General features: G+C 47.7%; 2 protein-coding genes across 7 annotated transcripts in view; one reads left to right on the top strand and one right to left on the bottom strand.

Annotated features, from left to right (window-relative positions):
* Window positions 1-2,045: 2,045 nt before the first annotated feature.
* C5H16orf90 (chromosome 5 C16orf90 homolog) lies at window positions 2,046-3,608 on the bottom strand. The gene is made up of 3 exons (XM_081818887.1): window positions 3,509-3,608; window positions 2,628-3,053; window positions 2,046-2,203 (listed from the first exon to the last, which is right to left on the bottom strand). The coding sequence occupies exons 1-3, from the start codon at window positions 3,606-3,608 to the stop codon at window positions 2,046-2,048; spliced, it is 684 nt and encodes a 227-aa protein (XP_081675013.1).
* Window positions 3,609-10,341: 6,733 nt separating this feature from the next.
* The window catches only part of IFT38 (intraflagellar transport 38), a 35,601-nt gene continuing 30,072 nt past the window's right edge, over window positions 10,342-15,870 (top strand). For 4 of the 6 annotated variants that reach the window (XM_081820206.1, XM_081820204.1, XM_081820203.1 and 1 more), the window contains exons 1-3: window positions 10,711-10,860; window positions 13,698-13,809; window positions 14,708-14,792. In XM_081820206.1, coding sequence (XP_081676332.1) covers window positions 10,839-10,860; window positions 13,698-13,809; window positions 14,708-14,792 — 219 coding nt within the window. In that variant the 5' untranslated portion in view covers window positions 10,711-10,838. Of the gene's footprint in view, window positions 10,560-10,710; window positions 10,861-13,697; window positions 13,810-14,707; window positions 14,793-15,870 lie in introns of those variants that run through there. The other 2 variants (XM_081820202.1, XM_081820205.1) reach the window with 2 other exon arrangements.

Genomic DNA, 15,870 nt, shown 5'->3' with positions numbered 1-15,870 from the left:
GCAGATGTCTCTCCAGGGAAGAGCTGGGGCCGAGGGATCTGCTCCAAGAGGGCCCAGAGCTTGGCTGTGACTATGGCTATGGCTCCCTCCACGTGGCCTCCACTGAACTGACTTGGTTTCCCATCATGTGGGACTGGCCTCCCCAGCGCACACACTGGAAGCTGCCAGGCGTCCTTCAGGCCAGAAGTGACACCATGTCACTTCTGCCACATTCTCTTGGTCAAGCAAGACCTTGAGCCATTCCTAGTTCAAGGTTGCGGAGGGGGACTATAGGAGCCAGAATACTGGGATGCACGCATTGGAGGCCACCAGAGTGGCCACTGACCACAGCCTGGGTATCCCGAGATCTGGACTCTGGAGTAGTCTGCGCTCCCCTCTGAGCCTCACAGCTTCATCCAAAAGTGAGGGGATTGGGCCTCTATCTACTAGGACCACATACTGTGGCTTCTGGCAAGGTCTCGATTCTGCCCAGTGCCTGGGATGTCCTCCCTAGCTTCTGTCTTCATTCTACCTGGCCTTGGCCTTCTGGGGCAGTAGGTACTGTGGCAGAGGGAGGAGACACCCTTTTTGTCACCCCCCAGTGGCTCATCTGGTGGACCCGCTGAGTGGCTATGTCCCTGCCCCAGTCCCAGCTGGAGCATTCAACACCTGCTCTCACCAGTCCTCCTACTAGGGCTGCTCTCTGGATGCTGCAGCTCAGGCTCCCACCACCCAAGGCCACAGCCACACTTGTAACAACCTGAAAACTACCCAGGGACCAAAGTCTCCAGAATCTGCTGTCCCAGGGACCTACAAAATGTCCAATTGTGAGACCAGGGTACAAGGGCAGGGAGGGGGCCCAAGGGATTATTCCCCTCCATCTGGAAGGGACCCAGCTGTCCAGGTGTCCATAGTGACTCCATGTGACTTCATCACATGTGATCTGCCAGGAGCCCCTGGTAGGACCAGCTCAGCCCTAGCCTGACCTGGGCTGCTAGGACTAGAAGTCAGCCACACAGTGAGGGGCATTGAGACAAACCCAAATCGTTCCATCCTGTCCCCCCTGGGCTGAGGTCTAGCGATGTACAGCAGGGGGTTTCAACCAGAGTGATTCTGCCACCCCCTCCCCCAGGGGACATTGGACACTGTCCAGAGATACTTGGTTGTCACACTGGGAGACATCCTACAATGCACAGGACAGCAGCCACAACAGAAAGATCCAGACCCAAATGTCAACAGAGTCGAAGTACAGAGAAGTCCAAGCTGAGTGTGCCTGGAGTCCAGGCCAGCTGGAAGAAGGGCTGTGTCCATCCTGCGTGGAGGGACAGGGCAGCCAGGGGTCCCCATGGGGCAGTGAACTCAACCAAAGACTGAGTGAGCGGTGGCATGGGGTTCAGGCCAACATTTCCACCCAGGTTGAGAGTTGCTCTCTTCCCTGGTACTCTCCCTACACCTGGCCTGCTTCGTTTGTCCTCTGCTGCCTCGGCCAGAATGCCATGCCTTGCATTTAGGTCCATTGAGACATCGTCTATCCAGGAAGACTTCCGGGAGTCCCACCCAGAGGAGGATGTTCACTCCTCAACCAACACTGGGAGCGCCTTGGATCCTCCCTGGCATCAACCTGGAACTTTGCTCTCAACACAGATGGCAGGTGCTCTGAGAGGCTCTTTCTCTGCATTGACCTCACCATAGACAGACCCGGGGACAAGAAGGTGCAGGCCTTGGCTTTTATTGAAATTAGACCTGAGGGCTCCCCGGCCTCTTGGAGCCTAAATCTCCACTCAGCCTGGCCTCCCAGGTACAAGTGGCTGACCTGAGCTGGAGCAGGCTGCAAGGGCTTCTATTTTTTCTGTTCCTCCCGCAGGACTTTCTCCTCCCTCCCCACCCTTGAGTGTTCTTCCTGAGGCTGGCCCAAGCTCTGGTGCTGGGCAGCTGCTGGGGTGTCTCAGTGTGGGGCGACTGCTGGTAGGGGCTGAGCCCTTCCTGTCTGGACCTGCCTCCTCCTCCTGAGCCATCCTTTTCTCTCCTGTCCCCAGCTGGGACAGCCAGGCTTGGTACTCAGATCCCTATGGTCTCTCCAGAGCCCCAGAGCGGGTTCTTTTGCACAAGGGACATGTGGACTCCTCTGAGGGCCCCCAGGACCTTTTGGGCCTGAGCCCCAAGACTTCAGAGGGACCAGGCTGGGAGAGGACACCCTTGGCTGGGTCCTTGCTGGAACTGGAAGCTGAGGAAAGTAGGGAGAAACAAGTCACTTGGAGGGACCCAAGTGGAGGCTGCCAGGCCATCCTATGAACCCACCCCCCTAACCCCCAGAACCTGGCATTCTTCAAAATAGGAAGGGAGGGGCAGTTCTCCTGAAAGAGAGCCCATGAGGGAGGGAGGAAAAGAAGGAAACAGATGGTTCAAGCTGGAAGGACCCTTGTCTAACGACCCCCTCATTTTATAAATGGGCACACTGAAGCTGGGGATGGCAGGGGTGATGGTGGGGAGCTGTCCAAGGTCCTTCATTGGGTGCAGAGCTGGGACAGGAATCCCGGAACACTGGGAGTGAAGAAGGGCCCATCTTGGTCCATCTGAGTCCCCAGCCAACCCTTCCCTGAGTCGTTCCCTCTTGTCCCCAGCCCTGCCTCACCTGGACAGGTGCTCACCTGTATTTCCCAGGATGTCCCTGGGCACTGGAGCTTCCAGAAGGGCTGAGCGGTGGCTGTTACCTGGGCCCAGAGTCCCTTGTGGAAGGTCTAGGGGCCAGGCCATGCCCTCAGGCCATGGGAGGCAGCCCCTGGCCATGAGCCGGCCCAACCAGTGGCTCTCACACTGGCCGGCAGCCTGCATGTGGCCCGGCAGGTAGAGAGCCAGGCCCCGGAGGTGGCGCAGACGGAAGTTCTTGGGCTTGCTTCCCTGGGCGCTGGGGCACTGCTGCTGCTGGGCCCCCAGCCCCCCCTCGTAGATGTTGGGTGGTGTGTCGGGGTGGCTGGGATGTCCTCGGGCCCAGCTCACTGCATCTGCAGAGGGGAGAGCAGGAGGGTGGCGGTTGGCAGGCCGCAGCAGCCAAGAAGGAAGAACATAGTCACATGCTTTAAGACCAGCTCGAGTGATGGGCTCCACCTGTGGCTTTCTGAGCCTTGGCCTACCTTTCCATCAAATGGGCTCAGTCCCCTGCCTCCTACCAACCCCCACCCAACATATTACTCCTCTTCCCTTTCCCAACCAACAGGAAGGTCTGAGAAGCCTGAGATCGTGACACAAAGATCTCTTCCAGGATTTCAAGCCCTTTCTACCACCCCTTTTTGCCCTCTACCCTAGAAAGAGCATTCCGGTGTCAATATAGAAATTGCACAGTGGGTCCAGGATCACACAGTCCAGGGTCACACAGCCTAGACCAGTGGTCATTCCCCTCTCCCAAGCATGCACGTCCCTGAGGCCACTCTGGTGGCTTTGGGCCCAGGTCAGGATAGAAGGGCATTTCTCCTGCCACTCCTCCTTGCAGCCTGGCACCTTCTCTTATGCGCAGCTCAGAGAACGCACAGACCAAGGCTTCCATGGAGGGCCAGAGTGGTGGGGGAGGAGCGGCTGGGCCTCCTGTGCAGCAGGGCTCTACTCTCCCCTGCCTGGGTCTGCAGGTCTCCCATGGCAACTAGCTCTGTGATGTCAAACGGAAGACTCCCAGCCTTCCTGGATCCCCAACTTTGGGAGGGGATGATGCACAGGGCTGGGCAGAGGGGTAGAGGGCAAGGGAAGGGGATGGAACCCGAGGGGAGGTCCCTGATCCTCTGGCTTGGGACAGGCCACACGAAACAGACTCAGCTCTTGCAGGCTGGAAAGTCACTCCCTGGGTGACCTCTTGGGGTCTCAGTTTGCTCCTGCGTGGGTGGGAAATGAGGCTTTAGGGACACAGACTTGTGAGATCTGAGCCAGTGCTTTGAACCTGCTGAGAAGGTGGTTCTGGGTGGCTGAGCAAGTCATTTAATTTTTCTAAAATAGCACTGTCCATTGCCCTATAAGTAGATAATGGGGTATGATGTGGGTCGTACCAAGTATAAGGATGTGGAAGAACTGGAGCTCTCATGTACTGCTGAGGGGAATGTAAAGTGGTACCACTGCATTGGGAGACAGTTTTTGTAAAAGTTAAACTTTCACCTCTCCTCATTCACAGATGGCAGGCTCTCATATAGGGAAAACATTAATTCACATGTAAAAACAAAACCTATTTGAGCTGATAAAAACCAGTAGAGATAAAAAGGTTCAGCTCATTAGATACAAGACATAAGATCAACACACAAAAATTAATTGTATTTTTATATACTAGCAGAGAACAACAACAACAACAACAAAAAAACAGGAGTAAATTTAAGGAGGTACAAAACAACACTGAAAACTACAAAACTTACAGAAATAACTAAAATACTCCCCCCCAAAAAAATCCTTGTTCATGGATTGAAGGCTTAACATTGTTAAGACAGCAACACTCCCCCAAATGATCTACAAATTCAATGCAAATCCATATCAGAATCTCAATAGCCTTTTAGACAGAAACAGGAAAGCTGATCTTAAAATTCATGTGGAATTACAAGCCAAATAACCAAAAACAATCTTAGAAAAAGTTTGAAGACTCCTTTTCCCTGATTACAAAACTTACTATAATGCTACAATAACCAAAACAGTGTGGAAGGGGTATACAGCTAGACATCTCAACCAATGTAATAGAAAAGAGAGTCCAGAAATAGAGTCGTGCATCTTTGGTCAATTGATTTTCTACAAGGGTACCAAGACCATAAATGGGGTAAAAATAGTCCCTTCAACAAGTGGTGCTGGGACAACTGGATAGCCACACGCAAAAGAATGAAGTCAGACCCCTACCTCACACCATATACAAACATTAACTCAAAATACAACAAAGGCCTAAATGTAGGAGCTAAAACTATAAAATTATTTAAAGAAAACATAGGGGTAAATCTTCATGACCCTGCATTTGGCAGTGGTTTCTTAGATATGGTAACAGAAGCACAAGCAACAAAAGAAAAAATAGATAAATTGGACCTCATCAAAATTGAAAATTTGTGTGCTGTGAAAGACACTATCAAGATGTGAGAAGACAGCCTACAGAATGGGAGAAAGTATTTGTAAATTATGTATCTGATAAGTACAGTGTCCAGAATATATAAAGGACACCTATAAACTCAACAAAAAGGCAACCCAATTTATTTATTTATTTATTTTAAAGATTTTATTTATCTGACACAGAGAGAGAGACAGCTAGAGAGGGAACACAAGCAGGGGGAGCGGGAGAGGGAGAAGCAGGCTCCTGGCTGAGCAGGGAGCCGGATGCGGGGCTCGATCCCAGGACCCTGGGATCACGACTTGAGCCGAAGGCAGATGCTTAACGCCTGAGCCACCCAGGTGCCCCAAGGCAACCCAATTTAAAAATGAATGAAAAACTTGAATAAACATTTCACCAAAAAAGATATACAAATGGTTAACAAGTACATGAAATGATGTTCAACATCGTTAGTCATCAGGGAAATAAAAAAAATTTTTTTAAAGATTTTATTTATTTGAGAGAGAGAGAATGAGAGAGAGAGAAAGCACATGAGAGGGGGAAGGGTCAGAGGGAGAAGCAGACTCCCTGCCGAGCAGAGAACCTGATGCGGGACTCGATCCAGACACTCCAGGATCATAACCTGAGCGGAAGGCAGTCGCTTAACCAACTGAGCCACCCAGGCGCCCCGGGAAATACAAATTTAAACCACAGTGAGATACTACTTCACTCGCACAAGGATGGCTATTAAAAGAAAAAAGGAAAATGACAAGTATTAATGAAAATGTGGAGAAATTGGAACTCTTGGACATGGTGCAGCCACTGTGGAAAACAGTCTGGCAGTTCCCAACTAGTTACACACAGAATTACCATATGACACAGTAATTTCACTCCCACCTATATCCCAAAGAATTGAGAACAGGTATTTTTTTTTTTTTAAGATTTTATTTATTTATTTGAGGGAGAGCATATGCAGGAGGAGCGGCAGGCAGAGGGAGGGGACAAGCAGACTCCCCGCTGAGCAGGGAGCCTGACATGGGGCTTGATCCCAGGACCCTGGGGTCATGACCCAAGCTGAAGGCAGACAGCCAACTGACTGAGCCAGGTGCCCCAGTATGATTCCATTTATATAAAACTCTAGAAATATGCAAATCTACAGTGACAGAAAGCAGAGCAATGTTCCCCTGGAGTAGGAGGAGTGGGGCACAAAAAACCAGGGGTGAAGATTTGTTCTCTGTCTTGATTGTAGTTTCTTGCATGTGTATACTTATCAAAATGTATTAAATTGCACGCTTTAAATATGTGCATTTTTTGTATGTCAATAAAACTTAAAAAATTAAGATCCGGGGCGCCCAGCTGGCTCAAGTCAGGAGAGCATGCGGCTCTTGATCTCAGGATTGTGAGTTCCAGCACCACGCTGGGTGCAGAGATTACTTTAATTAATTAATTAATTAACTTTAAAAAATTAAAAACCAAGGGAGGAGGCTCTGACTCCCTTCCAAGTGTTTCGTTTGTGCTCTGCCAACTATAGCGGATGCTGAGTACAGTTGATGAGGGAGCAGAAGGCAAGCTGAGGATAGAGCACAAGCTGACACCCCTCAAACCTACCCCCCTTCCCCAGGTGGGATACGTGTGACATTCCTCAGGCACCCCTGTCTGCCCTAAAGCTAAGGGAAGGAAAAAACAAATGGAGATTATAATCCTGCAAGACATGAGTCTCCCTCAATTTACAAATGTTTTAGTGATTTACAAGAAAAAAAGCATTCATATCAATAACCTGATATGCCTTGCTAGAGGGAAAAACAACCTTGACAATAGCCAGGCCTCCAGTATCTTGTAGGTCTTCATAAAGTATATGAAAGTCCTTTTGGACACCTCCCTTTTCCTTACTTCCCCCAACTCCCAAGTATATAATCAGTCACCCCTCACAACCTCAGTGCAGCAGCTCTTTCTGCCCACAGGTCCGTCCCATTCTTTAATAAAACCACCGTTTTGCACCAAAGACATCTAAAGAATTTTTCTTGGTCGTGGGCTCTGAATCTCACCCCACCAACCTCACCTATATTCCAAAACTACATCACAGTACGGATCAGCGGACTGCTACCCTTTAGGGACAGTGTTCAGAGTTTGCCCTAACTTAAAGCAGAACTGGTGGGCTTTCCAGTGCCTATTGTGAGCACACAAGTCTGGAGCTAACCAGCACCTGGCCTACAGCCAGCCCAGAACTGGGCATCACAGCCAGCATGGAGCATGGGAGTGGGGTGGGAGGGCAGGAAACAGACTGTATGGCCTTTCCTCAAAGACCTTTCACCAAAGCGAGGCGACTTCATTCATTCAGCCAGTCAGGTATTAAACAAATACGTTCTGAGGACCTACGGAGTGCCAAATACTATTACTAATACTTGGGGAGAGTCCAGAGTAGGGCAGAATAGGTATCTGCTTTCATGGAGCTTACCTGTCCAGACCAGAGACACAGAAGACAAGCAAACGAGCTGTTTCCAGATCACACTGTGAAGAAAATAAAACAGGGTAATGTGACAGGCAGGGGCTGGGAAATATCCGCTTTGGTGTAGGCAGTCCAGAGACCTCTTCACAAAGACCTGAAGAAGCTGGGAAGAGCACTGCGGGCCAAGGGAACTGCGTGTGCAAAGGTCTGAGGCAGGAAAATGGTGGGCATGTTTCAGGGAAAGCAAGCCAGAGCAGATGGAGGGAAGGGAGTAAGAAAAACAGACACAGCTAAGGGGTTTGAGTTTTATTTGAACTGCAATGGGAAGCCATTGAATAGTTTTGATTTTTTAAGGCCTTTTTTGTTTTTAGTCATACTTATTGAGATACAATTTCAGATATGGTAAAATTGAGGGTTTTTTTAATGCCTAGTTCTATGTTTTGAGAAACACCTACCATCATGTAGTTAGCACCGTGATCAAGTTATAGAACAGTTCCATCACCCCAAAAAATTCTTTTTTTTTTTTTTTAAAGATTTTATTTATTTATTTTGAGAGAGAGAGAATGAGAGAGAACACATGAGAGGGGATAGGGTCAGAGGGCAAAGCAGACTCCCTGCCGAGCAGGGAGCCCGATGCGGGACTCGATCCAGGGACTCCAGGATCATGACCTGAGCCGAAGGCAGTCGCTTAACCAACTGAGCCACCCAGGCGCCCACCCCAAAAAATTCTTTTGCACCTAACTCCTCCTGGCAACCACTGATTTGTTTTTTGTCTTTATATTCTCATCGTATCCAGATTGTCATATGAATGGAATCATACAGTACGTAGCCTTTGGAGTCTGGCTTCTTCCACTTAGCATAACGCTTTGGCCTTTCATCATTGTTCTGTATATCAGCAGTTTGTTTCTTTTTTATTGCTGAGTGGTAATCCATTATATGGATATACCACAATTTCCTATCCATTCATAAATTGAGGGCCACTTGAATGGTTTCAAGTTTTGGGAGATTATGAATAAAGCTGCTATTTGTGTACAGGCTTTTGTGTGAAACCGAGTTTTTGTTTCTCTTGGGCAAATACTTAGGAGTGGGATTGCTGAGCCATATGTAAAATGTATATTAAATTTTATAAAAAATTACCAGTTTTCAAAGGGGCTGCACTGTTTTACATTCTCACCAATGATGTACAAAAGTTCAAGTTGCTCCACATCCTTTCAAACCCTTGGCACTGTAAGGGTCTTTGTTGTTGTTTGTTGCTTTAACCATTTTAATAACTGCCTAGTGATACCTCATTGTGTTTAATATGCATTTCCCTACTGATGAATAATCTTGAGCATCTTTTCATTTGCTTATTACTTGCCATATATCTTCTTCTGTGAAGTATCTTTTAATTCTTTGTCTACTTTCTTTTTTTTTTTTTCTTTCTTTCTTTTTTCTTTCTTTTTTTTTCTTTCTTTTTTCTTTTTTTTTTCTTTGTCTACTTTCTAATTGGATTGTTTTATTGAGTTTTGAGAGTTCATTATGTATTCTGGATACAAGTCTTCCTATCACATGTGTTTCGTGAATCCTTTCTTCTAGATGGTGGGCTATCTTTTCATTTTCTTAAAAGTGTCTCGAAGAACAGTTTTAAATTTTGTTGAAGTGCAATTTATAAAAAAAATTATTTGTTTATTAAGATTTTATTTATTTGAGGGGCACCTTGGTGGCTCGGTTGGTTGAGTGACTGCCTTCTGCTCAGGTCATGATCCTGGAGTCCCAGCATGAGTCCCACACCGGGCTCCCTGCTCAGCAGGGAGTCTGCTTCTTCCTCTGACCCTCTCCCCTCTTGTGCTCTCTCTCTCTCAAATAAATCTTTAAAGGGGTGCCTGGGTGGCTCAGTCGTTAAGCATCTGCCTTTGGCTCAGGTCATGGTCCTGGGGTCCTGGGATTGATCCCCGCATGGGGCTCCCTGCTCTGCAGGAGGCCTGCTTCTCCCTCTCCCACTCCCCCTGCTTGTGTTCCCTCTCTTGCTGTGTCTCTCTGTCAAATGAATAAATAAAATCTTTAAAAAAATAAATCTTTAAAAAAAAGATTTTATTTGATAGAGAGCAAGAGTGGGGAGGAGAGGGAGAAGCAGACTCCCCCCACTCCCCGCCCACCCCCAGCTGAGTAGGAGCACAACGTGAGGCTCCATCCCAGGACCCTGCTATCATGACCTGAGCCGAAGGCAGACGCCCTAAACACCCCCCCTTTTTTTTTTAAGGATCATACCTCTGGTGTATTTAGGAAATCTTGCTTAACATAGTCACAGAATATTTCTCCTAAGCTTTCTTCTAGAAAACTTCTACAGCTTTTTAAGTTTTACATTTAGGAAAGGGCGGAGGTTCATTTATTTGCATATGGATTTCCAATTGTCCCAAAACCATTTGTTGAAAGACTTCTTTCTCCACTAAAGAGCGCTGCCACCCTTGTCACACTGACCAGGTGCGTGTGGCTCTAGCTCAGGATCTCTTTGAGGTCCCAGCGTTTTTGTGTGTGTCCCTTCGCCAAGGAAGGGGGGGAGGGCGGCCGGCGGGTGGCAGTCCCTCCTCTGGGCCCGCCCTTCCGGGTCGCCACACTTCTTCCCCCTCCCCAGCCCTTCTCGGTCGCCAGCCTCCCACCGTGGCTGCGGGACAGGGAAGACTCCCAGGGGAGCATCCAGCTGAGCAGGCCACGTCTCGCGCGCAGCTCTCCCCGGCGCCCCCCGCAGCCACGCCCTCGCCCCAAGAGCCTGGGTTGCCAAGACAATCGCCGGCGAACGAGGACCCGGGCCGGTTTCCAGCCTGTCGTGAAGCCCGAGCGAGCTGCGCATGCGCGGTCGCCGCTGGGCCGCCTGTCGCCGCCCCGCGGCCAGCTTGGGTCTTCTCTTCCTACGTCCCCGGCCTCGCCTCTTCATCCCTTTGCCGTTTCTCGAGGGTCTCGGTCGCCCGCGAAACCAGCGGGTTTACCCATGCCAGGGAGAAATGTGCTTGGCACAGGACCCAGGAGGGAGACCCGGCTTCGTGACATTATCGTACATTCTAGGGAGTTGAGGAAGAAATGAGAAGCAGTACGTAGAGCGCCTAGCACAGCGTCAGGCACATAGTAGGTGCTCACAATGTGTCCGCCAGGGCCAGATGTATGTTTGCAAAGTGTGTGAAGAGGACCCAGATGCCTCGCTGCGGTCAGGTTCCTTTGGCATCCCCCGGACACCCCCTGCGCCTCGCCCCTGCGCGTGCGCACACGCGCGCCCGGGCCGCTTCGCCTCCGGTCCTGTTTGGCCCACGCCGCGCGCCGTCGAGGGCTCAGTGCGTTGCCATAGAGACCCATGAGCGCTGAGGGGCGAGCGGCCCAGACGCCGGGCAGCAGGGGACCAAGAGCACGATGTCTTTCCGCGACCTCCGCAGTAAGGCCGCCTTGCGCGCTGTCCCCTGCGGATCTGCGGCCCGAGTCCCCCCGCACGGGCCTGTGCGGCTCCGGGGCGTCCCTGGCCGCTGCCGCCCCCCAGGCCGAGCGCCCCCGCCCCTTGTCAGCACTCCGACCCGGCGGGAGGTGCTGTGTGTGCCCCTGGCCGCGTGTGGTTAGGCGGCTGAGGAGCCGAAGTGTTAATTTTGTCTGATTTTAGATGACTTGTATGAACACATGGGGCTGCTTGCTACCGGGTTGGAAAACGCTGAGACCGCTTTTGAGTTGGGCTAGGTGAAAAGCTCAGAAAAACGAACAAAACCGAGGAGGGGACTAGTGAATGATAATTGCAGGTGGCATTTTTTGAGTTCTTACGATCTGCCGGGGAGTTCCTGTTGTATGTGTGTGCATCATTTCATTGACTCCTCTGAACTACCGTGTGTTCTGTATTCATAGAGCAGGAACCGGGCAGGGAGGTCAGGGAACTCGGCCCAAGGACACAGGCGGTGGGAGCTGGTGCGGGAGTTTGCATTTGGTTTATCTGACTTCCAAAGCCTCATCCTTCCTAAAGGGACTGTCGAGAAGGGAACCCAAGTGCCTTTGTTAGGAGAGTGGGGAGTGGAATGGGGATAAGCGAATTAGTTCCTACTCCTTTGGGGGCACCTGTTAACACGCCAGGCGTTTTATATTCAGTATGTGATTTTCGTCCTCACGTGTACAGTGAGGTGGGTAGTGCGATCCTTACATGAAATACTTGGAGGCACAGAGAGGTCAAGTAGCTTACTTTAAGTCACGCAGCTAAAACTGAGTGGAAAGCACGGTTGGAGCCGGGGGACTGTGTGAGTCAAAATCCTTTGTTTTTTTATGAGCCGTCATTTTCTGAATCTGAAGCGGTTTGGCTAACTGGCTCCACCTGCACAGGTGTAGCAGGTGATTGTCAATTCGGTGTGATCTGGGGCGCGATCTTTACTGCCAGTTTCCTAACGAATTGCTGGACATTGCACCGTTAACGATTACTCCTTTTAGTTAGTAATCGCTCTTTTTCTACTATGTAAATATAGGGGACACTATATAGTAGCACCATAGTGTGAAATATGCCCTCTGGGATTTGAGGGTTTGTGGCGACTGTGTGTTGCAGAGACAGGTTTCTCCTCCTTCGCAGGCCGAGGCCAGCATTCTGCTAGGGGACACTAAATGCAGTTGTGCTGAAAGGAAGGTGTAAGAAAGAGATTTCTGAACGTTTTGACCTTTTTTTTTTTTTAAAGATTATTTATTTATTTATTCATGAGAGACAGAGAGAGAGAGAGGCAGAGGGAGAAGCAGGCTCCCAAGGAGCAGAGAGCCCGATGCGGGACTCGATCCCAGGACCCTGGGATCATGACCTGAGCTGAAGGCAGACGCTTAACCATCTGAGCCACCCAGGCGCCCCTGAACGTTTTGACCTTATATGAATGCCATACATTTGTGCAGTTTATGATAGGAATTGTAGTCAGATTGTCCCCGTTTTGCAGATTTAACAGAACTTTACTACGTAATGGGAAGAAGTACGGAGGCAATGCCTGGCTGTGTGGTGGGAAGAATTCTGTTTTATTGATCATCATTCTGTTTACATTTCCCAGAAAACAGTGACAAGGGCCCTCTGTGCCCTTGCTCTTTCCTTTGCTCGTACCTTCTGTTGCCTGGTGAGATCTAACCTAACCTCCGGTGCCCAGGTAGCTTTTTTGTGAATGTTGTTGAGATATTTTGAACCTTCAGGAAGAGCAAGGACAGGCATTACAAATACAGCCCAGAAGCGCACCAAACGTAGATCTTGGCATGTTGTGGAAACGCAAAAAATGTTTGTTGTGTTCATTTTCTCATTTTGCTTAAAGCGTAGTGACCACTACCTCTGGTTTAGTATTAGTATTGTGTCTTGTTCTGGTTTATAAAAAATCTAAATATTGCTGTATAGTTCAACCAGTCTCTTTAAGGTTTCTTTAAATACAGTGCAGTTGGGACACCTGCGTGGCTCAGTTGGTTAAGGTTTGCCTTTGGCTCTTGTCGTGATCCCAGGGTCCTGAGAATGAGCCCCGCATTGGGTTCCCTGCTCAGTGGGGGGGGTCTGCTTCTCCCTCTCCCTCTGCCCCTCACTCTCTGTCTCTCAAATAAATAAATAAAATCTTAAAAAAAAAAAGATTAACAAGCCAACTCCAGAATAACTCAGAGAGGTGAACTTCGCCCTACAACTATCACCCCTAAACATAACCACTGTTAACATTTAACATATATATTTTTTAAATATTTATTTGAGAAAGATAAAGCACGCACGTGCACTTGTACATGAGCAGGGTGTCTGGGCAGAGAGAGGGAGAGAAGCAGACTCCCTGCTAAGTGTGGAGCCCATGCAGGGCTCGATCTCTTCACCCTGAGATCATGACCTGAACCAAAATCAAGAGTCAGAAGCTTAACCGACTGAGCCACCCAGGCGCCCCAACATATTTTTTGTTTATGACATTTTATAAAACCAGGTATTTCTCATTTTGAGTGGTAAAGAGAAAGCTATCCAAGAGAGAAATGACGTATCAAAGAGAGAAATTCTATTCACAGCCAATCCCTAAACCCTATTATAATGTACAGCTTCCACTTTTTCCTCGCATTGAACTTAAATGTTTTTCAGGAAGCAGATTATGTATTTTAACTTTCATGTCCTTTTTACTTTCCCTCTTAGAGACTTGATAAATAGTCCCTGAAACTGTCAATACGTTGGGAATAAAAAAGGAAATCAAGGAAAGTATCTAAGTAAATAAGTAGTTGCTCTTTGATGGGGAACTGACTGAACTGTATTTTACCTTTGGACAGATTTTACAGAGATGATGAGAGCCTTGGGATACCCTCGCCATATCTCTATGGAAAACTTTCGCACACCAAATTTTGGACTTGTGTCTGAAGTGCTGCTTTGGCTTGTGAAACGGTTAGAAATGTACTTTATTAAGATCTAAGAATGAGTGCTATATTTTATTCAATAGCCACCTTTTGAAACTGGATATTGTGATGAAGCAAAGGGAAGAATTCAATAAATTTTGAGTTTGACAGACTTAGTTGTAACCTGTTAAAAATCCGTTGAGTCTGAAGAGCGCTGTGGAGAGGAGATATACCAGGCAATGGTAAAAGGAGATTTCTCAGTTAGAAGCTGACACTGGGCACTGGTCCAAGCTCCTCTTCATGCTCTCACTTTGATCAGGGAGTGACAGGGATCTGTCCACACACTCTAATGACTATACTGAAGTAGAAATCATTTAGATTCAGATTTCAATTCGTGTGAAAAACCTAATATGATTCAGGGTTGGGGAACTTTTCTGAGATCATAAATATTATAGGTGTTGCAGGCTACATAAGATCGTTGTTGCATATTCTTTCATGTGTTTTGTTTGTGATAATGCTTTAAAAATGTAAAAACCCTTCTTAGCATGCAGTCTGTACAGAAAGAGACCAAGGGCTGCAGTCCGCTGACCCCTGGTGGGTCATCAGTAACTCGAAGAACTCCAATAACTCTGCTGCTTCTCAAGCTAACTAGTTAGCCCTGGGTCAAGGGCTGTCAGCCAGAGTAATAGCTCTATTTTAATTAAACTTTGAGGTCTGAGATTTAATTTTGTAAGCTGAGCCCCAAATTTGATTTTTGAAATCACTTAAATCTGTTCTTAGGTGAGGATTCACTCCCTTGGGTGCATTCTATGCTGCTTTTGAAGTCTCTCTTAATCTTACTACCTTAGCCGGGACTCAGAGAGCTTGCTGTTACAGATCCTCTCAGCTGCCTTTCTCTTTTGTGAACTTTGTACTTAATTAACTTGTCTTCTCTCTTTCTCTGAAAGGTATGAACCTCAGACCGACATCCCTTCCGATGTTGAGACTGAACAAGACCGAGTTTTCTTCATTAAGGCAATTGCCCAGTTCCTGGTTAGTTGACATTTATTTGCTGGAATTTTAATATTAAGTACATTACAGATGAGTCCCAGCTGGGGCTGTTTTCACGGTGTCTAAGCCCATCTGGTCACCAGGTTCCTGTGGAGGCATTTCGCCAGCACAGGTTTTTGGGTTTTTGTTTTTAATTCATTATTTTTTAAGAATTCTATTTAGTTGGGGTGCCTGGGTGGCTCAGTCGTTAAGCGTCTGCCTTTGGCTCGGGTTATGATCCCAGGGTCCTGGGATCGAGCCCCACATCGGGCTCCCTGCTCCGCGGGAAGCCTGCTTCTCCCTCTCTCCCTCCCCCTGCTTCTGTTCCCTCTCTCGCTGTGTCTCTCTCTGTCAAATAAATAAATAAAATCTTAAAAAAAAAAAAAAGAATTCTATTTAGTTAGTTTAGAATACATAATATACATCATGGTTCAAAGTTTTTTCTTAATTAAGAAGCAGTATAGAGTAAAATGACTTTTTATCCTGTCTGCTGTTGACCCAGTTCATCCCCATTTCCATCCTCCAGAGTTTTTTACACATAGATAAGCAAACACAGTATACATTCTGTCCCCTTCCTTTTGCACAAATGGTGGCGTACGGTACACCACTGCTTAGAATCTTGCTTTCTTCACTTAATGGTACGTTTTGGAGAACTTTCCAAATACATATCCAGTTTCCTCATTCTGTCTTATACCTGAGTAGTATTGCTTTCATGAGTATACCATAATTTATGTAATTTATATAGGTAGGCTTTAGATTGTAACTTTTGCTCTTTGAAACTATGCTGTAGTGAATAACCTATACGTATCACTTTGTGACCGTATCCCTAGGGTAAGTTCTTAGGATTGGAATTGCTGCGTCAAAGATGGGTGGATTTCTAATTTTATTGTCATTTACCAAATAGCTCTCCATCAAGATTGTATAAGTTTAGACACCGACTTGCAGTGCTTGAGTCACTTGGAAGTTTGACTCAATACAATCAGGTTATTGCAAATTACTTACATGGGTTTCTTTTTTTTTTTTTTTAAAGATTTTATTTATTTATTTGACAGAGAGAGACACAGCGAGAGAGGGAACACAA

This window comes from Leptonychotes weddellii, chromosome 5, assembly GCF_054177405.1.
Source record: "Leptonychotes weddellii isolate Sample4059 chromosome 5, ASM5417740v2, whole genome shotgun sequence".
Taxonomy (NCBI): domain Eukaryota; kingdom Metazoa; phylum Chordata; class Mammalia; order Carnivora; family Phocidae; genus Leptonychotes; species Leptonychotes weddellii.
This window is presented reverse-complemented; position numbering and strand designations above follow the sequence as displayed.